At 31.4% G+C, this 15,970-nt stretch overlaps 2 protein-coding genes across 2 annotated transcripts; one reads left to right on the top strand and one right to left on the bottom strand.

Annotated features, from left to right (window-relative positions):
* Positions 1-5,555: 5,555 nt before the first annotated feature.
* Positions 5,556-8,911, bottom strand: LOC129299326 (uncharacterized). Its single transcript, XM_054937787.1, has 5 exons — positions 8,716-8,911; positions 8,413-8,548; positions 8,186-8,293; positions 7,366-7,440; positions 5,556-6,087 (listed from the first exon to the last, which is right to left on the bottom strand). The coding sequence occupies exons 2-5, from the start codon at positions 8,544-8,546 to the stop codon at positions 5,856-5,858; spliced, it is 549 nt and encodes a 182-aa protein (XP_054793762.1). The 5' UTR covers positions 8,547-8,548; positions 8,716-8,911; the 3' UTR covers positions 5,556-5,855.
* Positions 8,912-9,689: 778 nt separating this feature from the next.
* On the top strand, positions 9,690-14,850 carry LOC129299325 (nicastrin-like; the record flags this gene model as incomplete). Its single annotated transcript, XM_054937786.1, has 8 exons — positions 9,690-9,886; positions 11,822-11,935; positions 12,052-12,166; positions 12,877-12,959; positions 13,042-13,118; positions 13,463-13,540; positions 14,612-14,683; positions 14,776-14,850. Coding segments are annotated over exons 1-8 (678 nt in total), but the record flags the coding sequence as incomplete, so codon positions are not given.
* Between the last annotated feature and the right edge of the window lie 1,120 nt (positions 14,851-15,970).

Here is a 15,970-nt window from a genome sequence, read left to right as displayed (position 1 = left end):
TTCCAAACTCAGAGCTCTAAAAAATTAAAAAAAAAACGACGTCATTTTAGAGGTAAAAGTTTGAAAAAATAATAACCCGGTTGACTGGGTTACATCGATTCACTCCCTCACTGGGTTAAGGATAAACCTAGACTGGACAAAGGACTGGGTCACCAGTTTTCTGATTGATCCGGCCGGTCTGATCCGATTTTCAATACCATGATTTTAATATTAAGCAAAAATATATATCATTTTGAGTTTTCATTGTGCTGTCTCATTTTAGATAGTACATTAAGCTTCATTTATTTAAGATTAAAAAATAAATAATTTTAAGAAATTTTGAGATTTTATAAAAAAATATTTATTTTATAAAAATTTTGTAAAAAAAACATTATTTTATATTTGGTTATAATAATAATAAATAATTATTTTATAAATTTTATGATATATTACTTGATTTTTTTTAATTTAATAAATTATAGAAAAAAATTATAAATAGCTCCTGTGGAGCTGACTTATTAACAAATAAGTCATACAAAATTTAAAAACTACAACTAAGTCTCTTAAAACTTAAGTCTCATTAAAAATTTAAATTAAAAAAAATAATAAAGTCCCTGTGAAATATATATACATTACATGAGTTAAATAATTGATAACTATAATTTCAACATTTTAAAACTATAACTTCATATATCTAATAATTAAATTGATCAGTTTAACTATTGAATATGTAAAGTTATAATTGTAAAAAGTTAAAATCATAGTTATAAATTACTAATAAAATAGTTATAAATAATTAATATTAAACTTTGTTAGTAACATATAATTATTTAATTATTAAATATATGAAGTAAAAATTGTAAAAAGGTAAAATTATAATTGCAAATTATTGATAAAATAACTATAAATTAATTATTTGATTAATGTAATGTATGTTTAATAAAGATATTATTATCATTATAACTTAATCTTAAATTAGACTCAGGTCTCAAGAGATCTGGCTATAGTTTTTGAATTTTATAAGACTTGTTGTGAATAAGTTTAATCTATGAGACCTATATGTAATTTTTCTTAAATTATTAGTTTAATAATTTAAATTAATTAATATTATTTTGTCAACTTATATATTATAAGAAAAATGATAATAAAATCTCAACGAAATATATACATAATAATCAGGTTTTTCAAAATATTATAATTCCTTTGAAATTCCTTGATACTTTTCTGGCATGAACAACTTTATGTTAATTGACTAAATTGTTCTTTATTTAAAATAAAAATAATGGGTTTGGCTCCATTTTTTTTAAGTACAATTTTTGTTTAAGTAATCAAAATTTTTGTTTTTTGAATTGGAACAATTAAATGAGAAATAATAACTTCTTATGTGAAATTTATTTTATGGTTGAGAAATAAGTTATGAAAATAATCATTCTCAATTACAACTTTTATTTAAGTAATCATAATTTTAATTATGTGAATTATAAAATTTGAACAAAAAATTACAACTTCTCACATAAAATTTCTTTTATTATTGAAGTCTAAATTATGAAAATAATCAATTATAACTTTTGTTTAAAAAATCATAACTTTTATTATATAAATTGTAAGAATTGAATAAAAAATTACATCTCATATGTAATTTTTTTTATCGTTAAGTTCAAGTTTTGAAAATAACTAATTATAAATTTTGTTCAAGCAATCTTAATTTTTATTTTATAAATTATAAGAATTAAAGAAGAAATCACAATTTCTTATATGAACTCATTATTTTGTTTTATTTTAAATTAGAGATAATCATTTAACCTAAAATCATTAATATCAAAAAGATATCTAAGGATTTTAGAGAAATTATAATATTTTGAGAGACCTGATTATCAATTTATCATTTATACATTTTGGTAAAATTTTATTATCATTTTTCTATTATTATAATTATTATTTGAAAATTTAAATGACTCTTGAACAAAATTTATGTTAAAGAGGGGGTATTTTAGTTAAAAATATATGATTTAATGGTTAATTAATAGTTTTGAATGAATAAAAATGGAATTTTTAAAATAGACGAGAGCTATGTGTTATATAGATTTTGATTTTTAAAGAGATTTATATAAGTTTTAAAAATAGAAAAAAAATCTATAACTAAGATAAAATAAAAGGGATGTTGGCATATTTTATTTTATAAAAAAAAAGTTCATAGCTCAAATAAAAATAATACAAATGGTTTGCCCAAAAGAAAAAAAAAAAACGATGCAAATGACATGTTTCATCACAGACCTTTGTTTTCTCCTTGTAACTGGACAGCACCGTCGATGAAATCAACACAAATGACGCGTTCGTTCCCATGCTTTACCCAACTGTTTCTCTTTATATCTAACGAGACAAAGCCCTCAATGAAATTAGGAAAAATGTAACTTTAAAGCTTTACATTTGTTTGAGTTTTGTTACATATTTTTATTTTTTTTATTTCATGTCCTTACATTTTTATTTTTTAATATTTTAAATTCCTCAATGAGTATTGTTATAAGGGCTTGGAACATTAGAAAATAAAAATATAATAATTTAAAATATTAAAAAAAAATATAAAGACTTATAGTAAAACTTGAGTAAAGTGTAGATATTTAAAATTTTGTTTTCTCATGAAATTAAAACAAATGGCATTTTCATGCTATCGATTAAGCATTACCACCTCAAATATGAAATTTCAGCCTTTTAAATTTACATGCCTTTCTTTAAAATTTATAATCTCTCTTCCAGAAATTTTAACTAGGTAAAATTATAAATTTTTTTAGGGGATTTGTATATTTTAAAAGTTGACGGTTAAATTTCGCGTGAAGATTAATAAATAATAATATTTAAATTATTTTTTAATCATTTATCAGTGCTTTTACCAATAGTGGTGATCTGAAAATCATGTGATAGCCCATCAAAGAGATTGATTGAAATGATATTTTGATTTTTAATGTGAGCAAGAAATAACATTAATTTATTATAATTTATTTATAATTTAAAGGACTTGATTAATATTAATTTTTTTATACAAAATAATTATGTATAATTTTTTGGATCTTAAAAAATTAGATAAATTAACACTTTAACCCTATTTAATATTAGACTAAAATGCATATAAGTTCCTAAATTTTGAGGCAATTGCATATCACCCACATCACCTCTTTAACATTTAAAACTGATTACCCTAGCCTTTAATTTTATTTTTCAAAGCCTCCTACTATCAATTAACTGTTATTTTGTTAATATAATTATTGTTATGTCAGATTAATGCAATATATATGGTACATGACACGACAAAATAATTTTACTATTTTTAATACAATTTAAAGAGGGACAAAATTGTAGGGTTTGTTGGCAATCTATTATGGGAATAGTTTTTTGCTCTCCAAAACAAAAAAAAAATAAAAAATATGTTTGATAATGTATTTTTAAAAAATTATTTTGAAAAACAAAAAAATAAAACATTGTTTTAGAGAATAAAAGAATATAAATAACTTTTAGATGTTCTAAAAATAATAAAATAAAAACAGTTTCAAACAAGCTCATAATTTTTACTTTTAACACAAGTTGAGCAACATTATTCTCATTATTTATGGGTAACATAATTTAAAAGAAAAATTATAATTTTATTATTCTTTATCAATTAAAACAACTTTTTATATTAAATAAATAAAAAATATTTAAAATTTTTCATCAATGAGAATCATATAAATAAAAATTTATCCTCTAATACAATAAAATTATGATATTTTATAAGTTCTTTTTAAAAAAATCCATACAAAACACATAGTCAAAAAATATATCTTATTATAAAGCTGTATACATTCTATTTGTAACATACAAATAACATATATATTTTTTTGTTTGAATAAGTATTGAAAACTTCATTCACATGAAAAAATAATAGTTAAAAACAAATAAGAGCATGAAAAAAAAAATAAACAAGGGTTAAAGTATATTTTTATTTTTGTACTTTTTTTTATGAGTGCTTGATATCATATATTAGTAGGTGAGATACTTTTTCTCCTAAACTCTTTTTTAAAGGAGCCAAAATTCCCTTCCCTTAGTAATCAAAGAGAAAGATGAAGAAGAACAATGCACAAAAAGAGGGGATGACACATGTAAAGCATGGACTCAAAATAAAAATTTAACAGTCAAACACCCGTCAATATTAACAATGGGAAAAAATTGTACCCTTTTTTAAAAGTTTTGAGGGGAGATTATCCCAAAAAAGTTTATGATAACAAGCTCCCTTCATAAAAAAAGTTTTAAGATATTTTTATTTTTTAACCAAAAAAAAAAAAAACCAAATGCTTAGAGGTAATGACACCAAGCTACCATTAAAGTTTTCACTCAAGCATACCTCATATTCTAATATATTTTTTAGTATAATTTTGCTTCAATGTTTTTCAATTGGTAGAATTTCGCCTTGCTCTCAACCTTTGACTGCTAACTTTGAAAATTTCACTGTTTTGTGCCTCACTGGACTGCCACCCCATGTTAAAAAAAAGAACAATTCCATGTAGATATTCAGTCCCCTTCCCTTCGTCGTTTGTGTTCTTCACCTCTCCAGTTCTCCTTCCTTTGCCCTTCCTAATCCTTCTGCTTGCAAAGGTCCCTAATTTGCCTTCTCCTTCAAACCCTTCCCCCTTCCACCTTCCCCATCTTCTTCGTGTTGCTCTCTCGTCCCTCAATACTTCCATCTTTAGTTTGTAAGGACAGCACAGGCGAAGAACCAAGGAGCAGCACACCAGAAATTACAACATACTAGAAATTGAGAAATAAAAAAATTAACAATATTTTAGAAATCAAACCTAAAGAACATCAACCATCAAAATAGATTTCAAACTAGAAGTCCCATAACATATCACAGGAAAAGCTTGTATTAGTCCCACAATACCAATCACAAAAACCACCTTTCAAAAGGAGCAAGAATCCAAAACCCATATGTGACTAATCCATAGAGTTGATAAAAATTCGCGAGGAGTCTGAAAAGCTTGTATCAGGCCATGATCGAACCCAGCATAAAAGGAAGCTTCCTGGTTCGTCACAAGTGGAACCAGCGACAGTGGAGTCAACACTTGATTTCAAATTCCAGACTTGTTGAAGCAGACCTCAAAAATTAGAAAAAGGAAAAAAAAAATAATACTTGGATGAGTATGGCTGATACGGTGTCATAATTAGTGGTGCTTGGAGAGGAAGGCAAATGCGATAGGGGCAATGATTTCAGAGAAGCAATTTGAGGTTCTCAGAGAAGAAGGTAATTGGACTCGACCACTGCTGCTACTCGCTATCTCCAATGAAGTTTAAGGGGAGAGGAGAAGGAGGAAGCGACAGTAATGGTAGACCAAAGGGATATGATTGAAGTGGTCATGGGGATTGGAATCTGAGAAAGAAGAAGAAACGGGAGGGAAGACGTGAACTGCACATGGGCTTGGAAGAGAAAAGTGAAAGGGGCAGGGTAGACAAATGACACGTGAATGCCACATGGCCAACTCGCATGGCATATAACAGTCAATTTTTCAACTTAACAGTCAACATAATCAAACTCTAACCACAGGACAAAATTGTACCACAAAATACTTTAAAATATAAGGCGCATCTGGATGGAAACTTCATGGGCAAATTTGTACTATAACCGAATGCTTAGATATCAAGCTTGATTACCGAAAGACCAAAAATTCGACACATAAATACCCAAAAAAAAAAGCCCCAACAAATTCAATACAACCCATGCTGGCATTCAGTCCGTACCCCATCCCTCCAAATTCTACCTTGTATTTTTTCCTAACCCAAAAAAAAAAAAAAAAACTCAACAGTTCAACTCTGAAGCAGTTGGCTGTTACGGCGATGTCCAAATCCATGCCTCAGTTCATTAGATCATAGTCATCCAATTTGTCATTGTACTGTAGAACCTTTCTCTTTATCTTCGATGAATCCACCCATGTGATAAAGTCTTCCATATTTCTGGTTACAAGGAATGCAGGATCAGTGACCGTCTCTGGACCAACTCTTATATGCCCCTGTTCAATGTATGTGACAGCTTCTTTCAAGTACTCGGCAAATTTTAATCGCACCAAAACAGTTGCAAGCCTACGCCTACAAAAGGGGTAAACAAAATTTAAGAACACAAGGGTATAATGTTAATAAAGCAGAACAGCTGAATAATCTCAAAAAAAAATACTTGGATTAGTTCTAAAATCTTTAGAAGTATACTGCACATATCTTCTTCTTAGTCTTCATTTCATAATCTTATTCTAGTTCCCCTGTTGATCATAATTAGCCTTCATTTTATAAAGATGATGCACAAGGTTTCGTCCCTACCACAATTTGTCACTCCCTGACCCCCAGCCTAAGAGATGAAGACGCTTATTTGGACAGCAACACTCTAATCAGTACAAATGGCATGTTCATTTGCGGATCGAATATTGGTATTACGTGTATAAACAACGCAGAAGCTGAAGCTCACCACACTGCCATTGCCACTTGTGAAATAAGTTGTTTGGGATCAGTAATAGATAGGTGTGTCACAGGGGCACTCATTATACAGTTCAAAGGATTTCGGATAAAAGTAGGGTAGAACATTGTGGCAATGCACCATATTACCAGCACATGGAAATATTTGATCAAAGCACAGAGCTCACATTTTAAGGGTGTTTATCTAACGGGCTGGGATAATAGATTTAGCTTTTATATGGTATTTGGCTTAGGGCTTTTATGAGGGGACGTCTCTATAAGATCTGCAGAAAGATTAAGTAGCTTTGCTGCATAAGTTTATATTCAATTTCTATCTTATAGTTTTAGGTGTTGATATTTCCTTTAGAAGGACATTAGGATAACCCATCCTCTGCGTTTTTTTTCCCCGTGAAAAGGTCAAATACATTAAGACAAAAGATTACCACACCATTTGTGTTAAATTAATTTAGGTTGTCTTATAATTTCTTTTATCCGCTTAAAAATATTTAGGTTGCTGGGAAAGATATATGAGTGGCGAAATTAAGGTTCCCACACCATTTGTATTACATAATTGTCTAGGATTAGTGTTGAAACAACAGGAAAAGAATGTAAGAAGCAACTTAAAAAACATATCTATCCCATAATTTAGAATTTAATGCTATATATTGCCATCTCTTTTTAGGTTTTCTTATGTTTCTGCACACTAAACTACAGACTACGCCTGTAACAGGTACTAATGTATCATAAATCATAATACCTTCTGCCTTTAAAAGATGACTAACGTTGTTTTAAATATTAAAAATAATTCCTTTTCATTCTCCTGCACTACAGTCATCAGGAATCTTTGGTGTACAAAAAATCACAAACTAATAATTAATTTTTCATTTAAAATATTGAAGGAGTGAAATGGTTTTTTCTTACCTACAAAAGGATGACACTGTTAGACGATCACAAAGTGTAATGCTTTGCCTGGTTGGAATCACGCCAATATTGTACCTATCATTCACGTGTGTGTGTGTGTGTGTGAGAGAGAGAGGGATAATAAATATCGGTTCTCTGCATTCCAAAATGTAGGTAAAAATGTACCAATGATAGACAATTAATATGACCAAACAATTTCGTCAATCCATGTAATTGGAGAGAAAAATAAAAAATTGTTCTGAACTCCAACAGTTAAAGGATGAAAACAATTAATATCTAAAAGCAAATAATAACCTAAAGTCCTTTCATCATCTATCCCTGCTTGTTGCCCTCACATTCATGCACTGCCATCATCATCTCAATACCCCATTATCAACTCCATCACCTCGGCCATCACATCCTCACATTACCATTATAACAACTGCTACAAACATCAGTTTTACAGCTACCACCTCCAACATTTTACAAATCCCTAAGACTCAAAACAATCCTATCTACCAGCACCCCATGCCATCCCTCTGCCTACCTAGGCTTACTGAAGAAATGAGTTGTGAGAGATAAATTAGGGTTTTTAGTCACAAATTATTCAACAATGGACATGTCATTTGCAGCCCTGTTCGTGATGAATTTAGGTAATCCAAATGCATGCTGCAGAGGCCAAAAGGTAGAAATGAAACTCCTGGATGATACATTGATTAATAAGGAATCGTAGACCAATATTAACACATATTTATATATGTCGTTTCAAAAACAACATTAAATGCAGCTTAAGTCAGTTCACTAATCAAAACTTAGAAATTTCATAGCTAATAAAACTTACAGCTTTTCTAAGAGCTTATCAGCCATCTCAATCCGAAATGGATCTTTTGGGTCCATTTGCTTCAGCATGTTTACTAACTTTTGCACCATCCGGCAGAGACTTGAATATCTATTGGTATTTTCACCATTCCAATGACCAAAATAAAGAATTGCATTAGTTAAATTTCAAACACAGTAAACTATCCAAATTCAGAACAATGAGAAACATAATTTAACGAAGAATAGTACTTCTTGTAATCATCACGTCCAGTAATATGATAGCGTTGAATAACATGATTTTCTCTGTGACCTCCTTCTCTCTTCCACTCTAAGAAATTCACCTTCTTCAATAACTTCTTCTCATGAAACTTCAGTTTCCTCATGGCTTTCCTCAGTCATCAATTCAATGTTCACAAGACACAATTATGCGTATAAAATAAATGCAAATTTGTCAACTGCCTACTTAAATCTGAAGCCTATGAGCATATAGTCATCCTCATATATATATATATATATAAAATTTACAGAGAGAGTGAAAGGAACGCCACACACCTAAAAAACAGCTTTCACGGGGAGTGGCGGCGGAGGAAGTGACGAAGTGAAGACGGAGGCAAAGCCGAGGAAAGAACAGCAGCTGAGGAACGAAGACCAAGTACCAGAGGACGAAGCGATGGAGCGCCAACGCGATGGAGACCGGATAAGCGACGGAGTGGGCCGTGGTAGGGAGGCCGGAAGATGAAAGAAGGGTAAAAGGTTAAGGGTGTAAGCTTTTTTTGTTTGGTCGGGTCGAAAGTGTTAAGGATCGGGTATGGGCGCACACTAGCCGGGCATCAAGCCTGATGGCTGGTGATCACTTTGTTTTGAGTCGGGTTTAGCCCAACCCAAAAAAATATTTTAAACAAACTTTAAAACTTAGAAGTGATGAAAAATGATTTTACCTATAAAAAAATATAGGAAGGATGAGATTAAAAAGTCAAAACTGAAAATTTATAAGAATTAGATTTCTAATAATTTTTTTAAAATAAATTATAAATATTAATTTATAATTTGAAATTTCATTTAAAAATTAAAAATTATATTTAAAATTTAAATGTTTTACTTGTATTTTGAATTCTTAAATTTAAAATAATCTCAATTAATATTTATAATAAATTTTTTATATACTTGATTGTCATAAATTAATTGTTTTGAAATTTTATTTTCATTCTCTCAAAATATAATTATTATAATTTAAAATGTATTTAAAATTAATATATATTTTATATGTAATTAATTTTTATAATTTTTTTAGATTTTATTTTTAATTTTTATAACTTTTTAATTATAGATCTTTATAATAAAGGTCACTCAACTTATTGAAATTAGAGAGATGGAAAACATTAAAAACTTAAAATTTAATAATTTAAGTGATGGTTGTGTGATGTAATATTAATAATTAATAATTAATTAATAATTTTTTACAACAATGGTCGAAACTGAATCCAAGCCGTTGGATTCGTTTTGGTCTAATTGACTTCATCGGCCGTCGTGGCAAATTTCCCCGTGGTTTCTGGCGAAGAAGACCGCGCGTAGGAGGTTCTCTGCCTCAGCCTTCGCCAATCACTCCTCCATGGTCTAGGTTACGGCTTCTGAGGATTTACCGTGTCAAAGATTCTAGCCATGGCGGCAAAATTTCTGTCTCTGTGCTTGCTTCTATGCTTTGGTGTCCGCTTGTCCTTTTCTGGTAACAGTTTGTGGCTTATTCGATCTACTATATCCATCCTGCTAAATGATTTGGTCTCTAATTCTACTTTTTCTTATAAACCTCCAATTCTACTTTTAATCCTGAGTACAACTTGGCCCAACGAGTTTTGAGCAGAAACCTGGTCTTGCTGCTGGAAGATGGAGGAGCTATTCTAGATTTGAACTTTTATGAGCTTATTCTCTTTGTCTTTCTCTCACTGTAAAATCTAGTAACTACACGTTTTAATACATTGTCTCCAGTTTCTTGTTAACAGATGGGGGTTTTAGTTTCTGAGACAAAGCGTATTTTTTCGCACTTCGGACGGTTAGGCTCACTAATGAAGTCGCAAAAGTCCATGCTCATATCCTTGTTATTATTATTAGTGTTTTAAAATTATTGTAGTTCATATATTTGATTATAAAAGGTTAAGATTCATGGCCACAGTGAAATTTGAGCCTAATGATAACATTTGAAACTTGATAACAAACTTTTTAAACTGTGTCTAATGATAACATTCTGGAGTTCGTTATTTTACTAATGAATGTGATCCCTAAGTGATATTAAACCTCTATGCTTTTCGTACGTTCTATTCCTTTAAATTTTGATATATTTGTGTATAATTTTCGCGACTTACAAGTTATGTGCAAATAGCTCTTTGATGTGTTTTGCTTCTGTTCAAGGTGTGATATTTGCAAATTTTATAGCTTGGAAAAATTCTTTGTCAAATTTTGAAATTTGGGTGGTTCTATGCAATTTTGGCATTATAAAAATAAATTACAAGGATGATTAATTGTGTGAAGGGGGTAATTTTGTAATTGGGTAAAGGAAGCACACGTTTTAGGTTGGAAATGTTTGACTCGATCTGCAATCTCAGATTTCAATTTAGCAATCTAACAACTGAGTTTTTGGCTCTAAGTCAATTCTATTTTACGTATCAGTTTATTGAAGCTATCCTGGTCCGCTGTGATAATGGTCCTGTTTGCCTAACTAAGCTGCATGAGATCTCTTCCAGGGATCATCGAATATCAAACTTAAATGGGTTCTGTATCCCTGAGAGGCTGAGTCATCTCACTACATGTTAGCTCCCCACCTTTGCTGTTTTCAAAAGCTTATAATCATTGGAGAGGTTTCTCATCCAATTTCAAGCTTGCAATCACCATTAGGTTATTTTCTGGTATTCTGTCGGACAAGAAGTGTTCACTCTTAGTCATCCATCCCTCAAGTTCACACCATCTTGAGTGGATTTTGGAAAGTCAATCTTTGTAAATCTCATTGTTTCCTGGTAATTGGCTGTCCTCTGGAATCAAATTGGTCCTAACATGTGGTTGTTCTTGTCTCCGTTCATGGATTAATTTGCTCTACTATAATGTAAGGCCTAGTATCATCTCTTGCAAGTTGTTGATCTGATTCTTGATTTGAACAACCTTGTCTGCTAACACCTTCAATTGTTCTCTTGCTGAGCTTCATACTATTCCATTGCACTCTTCAATCATTGTTCTATATATTTTATTGACACTAGCATCTTGCAGCTTCCATCAGAGATCTGTGAATTTCCCACTTTGATACCCTTTGGATTTATGGGTATCGAAGGAGAGGGGAGATGAGAGAAGAAGGGGTATAGCAATGAGAGAGAAAAAATGAGTTCAGCTATTCCATTTTTTACTCTCTAATTTTTTCTGCAAATCATTTGTGACTTAGTATACTGGAGCCTCAAGTATCATATCTCCTCAGCTATAACTAACTTCAATAGATCATGTAGGATTCTTGTTTTCTTTGCCTAATTACAAAATTGCTTTTCTCACTTTTAATGCTTAACTCAGTGTGACTAATTTCTATCATGAAACAGTTAGTTACCTGCTTTTTCTTATATTTGTTGAACTTTCTAGTGCTATTATTTGCTGATTCTGTCCCATTCCTATTTTGGTAATAATTCAGGGCAATCCTTCTCCATGGAATCAGTTCCTGACCTTCAGAAGTCTATGTACAAGGTTGTTGATGGATATCCTTGTGTGCGGCTACTAAGTCTTTCTGGACCAATTGGTTGTTCCAGTGAGTCTTCACAGAAATTTGTCTTATTTCTTACATTATCTACAATGCTGGGTGCAATTAGAATGTCATTGTGATAATAATCTGGTTCATCGTTCTTCCCTTAATGTATTACTTAGATCCTGGACGAGACAAGGTTGTTGCCCCAATAGTGTCATTCAAAAATGCTAATCAGCTGTCAAAGTCATCTGCTGTACTGGTGTCATTGGATGAGTTTGAAAGTCTCTTAACAAGGCATGTATATCAAATTTTGATATAGATCTACATTGGAGCTTTTCCTTTTCATGCCTTGCATTTCTTATTCTTAGATCTACATTGTGCTATCCATTGACATCCTTGGTTTGTGTGTCACGGCGAGTATATTCTCATGAGCTGCAAAATAGCTTTTGCCTTTTGATTTGTCATTGTTTTTCTCTCTTTGTTGTGGACATTATTTGCATTTGGTATAATTATATGCTTCCTACACCATATATTAGCTAGTTCTTGTTGGTTCTTTTAAATATAGTAGATTTGAAGAACCTAGAGACTAATTTTATTATTTTTACTTGAAAAAATTTGACTACTGACTATTCTTTTGAAATGTGATCTCTAACAAGAAAAAATAGAAGTGAATTCTTGAAATTCAAGATCAATGACTTTGTTGCTAAGAATATTCTGGATAAGCTAATTTTGGGGTCCAATAACTGTTTATTGTCTTGTAAAATCATAGGTTGTTGATATCTGTGACTTGGGCTATTTTATGTGGATTGATCATTGATGTTTTAATCTTTCTTTAAGGAAGTTAAAAATAAAGTTGTGGAAACTTAATATTTTCTGCCATTGAAAGAAATTCCTTGCATAGTTGTGTTTTAGTAGTTTTTGTTATCCTTTTTTTTTTTAATTTGTATATTCATCTATCATTTATGAAATTATATCCATTTGTTGAACCTGAATTTTTCCTTCAGAATATCTGCTGATTCAAACTTTGCAAGTAAGGTTGCTGGGGTGCTAGTTGAGTCAGGAGCTGGAGTGCAGAATAAGTTGAAGGGTAATTATTTTTCCTTTTACTCATTCAATATGTTGAAGCAATGCCAAGTTGCTTATGATAGTTTTTATTTTGTGAATTGTAGGATTCTCTCCAGACCTAAAGTTTCCTCAAGTTGAATTTGCTCCTTACCATAACACTGGATATCAATGGAATCCAACTGTATGATAGGACTTTTTAGCAAGATTTGCATTTTTGTATGACAATTCACAACTTGACGTTAATTTGTACTCTGGTTGCCAAAGAGGTCTTAATCTTTAAGTTCTTCCTTTATGATTTTGTCTAGCATATTCTGGGAAATCAGGTGGCTCGATTGTAAAATAAGAAAATAAAATTTTTATCTTAAAGAAAAACACTTATGGATGGGACAAATTTATTCTGGATTACTTTTTGAAGATTTATGCTTGGAATAAAGATTATCTAAGCTGGATATCTACTGATGCTAGTATGGTCCGGGAACAGCACAATGAGTCATTTATAATTGTCAATTCATTTTATTTTTACAGGGTTCTGCTATCATGTGGAAATCCTACGATTTTCCTGTTTTCCTACTCTCAGATAGGAGCACAGAGACTCTTCATGAGGTAATGCCATGTCACTTATTGATTTATAGTACAGTACTACTGATGGTCTAATAACTTCAGTTTGTTCCAGTTTGATACAATATTCAGTCTTATCTTGGAAATGATTTTCACTGAAGATATTTACAGTCATGGAACCATGTTGAAGTGGTTTCTGCACATGGTATTGAAGCCTATTCAAGCTGCCAAGTACTCCCTCTGGTCCCTATTAAAGGGTGCCTTTTAGAAGGATTCTTTTGTCCTTAATATAAGGCACTTCATAGGATATTAAATACGTTTTCCCTATATTACCCCTATTTAAACTCATTAACTATGAGAGAGAATGTAATGTAAATTTGAAAAATTTTTCATGTCAATAGGGTAAAATTGGAAGTTTATTATATTTTTAGAGAAAGTTAATAACTTAGCCATGTCTCGGTTCTAGTGAGATATTTAGAGGTGCCTTATAGTAGTAATTAGAGGAGTATTATTTTAGCATGCACATTCTAATATTCTATACTTAAGTTACATTTTGCATATGGTAGCCGAGTAGTGATAGTTTTGTAGTTTTGTGATCTATCCACCTTCCAAACCCTAAGAAATGCCACACGTGGGTTTCATGCTGTAGTTGCATTGCGTTCTTGAGCCTTCACTAATGTTTAAATATTTAGAATATGTTTCATGGGCTTCAGTTAAACAATTATTTGGGGTATAATGTTTGGAAAGTTTTCAATTGCATTAGTGTGATTATTGGGATTGCTCTTCTTGGCAGCTATGAGATGATGTCTGTGATGATGAAATTAAATAGTGGTGTGGCCATGTTCAACGAATTTTTTTCCCCTTTAAACGGTTGATTTTACCATTTCCCAAGTATTTCTAGGCTGCTCAACAATGAGTTTATATGACGCCATGTAATCTATATAGCTGACCCCACCTAGTAGGATAAGGCTTGTTGTTATTGCTCAACAATGTGTATATATGTTGGGTCATATCATCTACAATGATATTTCACTTTATTACTTAATTAATACTGATATCCTGGGCTATTATTGTAAGAAAAAGTTTGGTTCTTTTTTTTTTTTTCTGGTCATGCAGGCTGCAATCAAGAATGAGAACAACAGGAAACATTATACAGCTAATGTGGCTGAGTTCGATCTGGTTATGCAGGTATATCCAGATTCTTCAGAAGTATTTTTCTCTAGCATATATAGAAAAACTACAAATAATTGAATTTTGTTGTTCTGGTAATTTTGATTTAGGTAACGAAATCTGGAAATCGTGGTTCAGAGTCTTGTTTGAAAGAAGCTACTTGCCTCCCTTTAGGTGGAATACAGGTGAAGTTTTTTTAGAATCCACTCTGTGCTATGTTTTCTTGTTAACTTGTGTGAATGTGGTTGTAATATATATTTGTGGATTTTTGGGGCACAATTTGGTAACTTATGCCAAATGTTGCTTGTCCATTTATAATTCCTTTTTTCAAGTGAAACAATTGATAAATGAAAGCCCAACAATGGAGGATTAAGAATATCCTAAATGAAGTCACATACAAGGAAAAACAAATGCAGAAGAAAACACATATGAGCTTAAGTCACTTGACATAGTCCCTGATGGATTGGCAAATTTAAAAGAAAATTTACACTAGGATAATAACATCCAATATTCAGGATTATTAGCTACGAACGGGGATAATGATGCAACTGGGGCTTTTAAATTAACCTACCTGAGAGTCAGTAGTGCTCTTGAAGGAAATCTGGATTGACAAGAACCAGTGAGTCTTGGAAAGGGGCATTGAAGGTATTTTATTTTAATGCTTTGGGGTTTTTCAGGAGCCACCATGTTTGACAAGGATTGAACATGAAAATCACTTTCATTCTCCTTTTGGGATTTCGTGAGTTACTTGGGCTCTTAGAATATCCAGTTAAAGGAACTAATCTGCTCAATTCCTTGTTTCTAGAACTAGAAATGCAGTAACTTGGATTTGATTCAGGAAAGGGCATGCCAATGCGGATTACAGAAACAAAAGATAAATACTGATTTGCATACAATCTATAGTTTGGGATCCAGATTTGGGTGAGCCCTGCTTCTTTTGATAATATAATCATCCAGCTTTTAGTATTCCAATGGGGTTTTCATACTCCCCATTGACTTCAATAGAGGTGCGGACATTCAAAGATGAATTATCCCCTACTGTTTTCCTGTCTGACCTATAGGTTTGTCTGGGTTGTATGTTTTTGACCAAAGGTCCAGCTTCAGCTTCGGTTAGCATGTTAGCTAGAAATTAGGCTAAACATGATTAAAAACTCCTTGCCCAGTTTGACCCAACACATGACAATGGGTTGTTCTTTTGGGGTTATCTCATGGTTCATACCAGATCATTGTAAAGCAGTGCGCTCAATAAGCTCTCTTTGCTCATTGAACCTAGATGTTGATACAAGTGACACAATTCAAGTTTGG

Source organism: Prosopis cineraria, unplaced genomic scaffold (genome assembly GCF_029017545.1).
Source record: "Prosopis cineraria cultivar Desert tree isolate PC_DT_omini unplaced genomic scaffold, ASM2901754v1 PC1117, whole genome shotgun sequence".
In the NCBI taxonomy this organism is placed as follows: domain Eukaryota; kingdom Viridiplantae; phylum Streptophyta; class Magnoliopsida; order Fabales; family Fabaceae; genus Prosopis; species Prosopis cineraria.
Note: the sequence above shows the minus strand (reverse complement) of the source record. Positions and strands in the feature narration are given on the sequence as shown.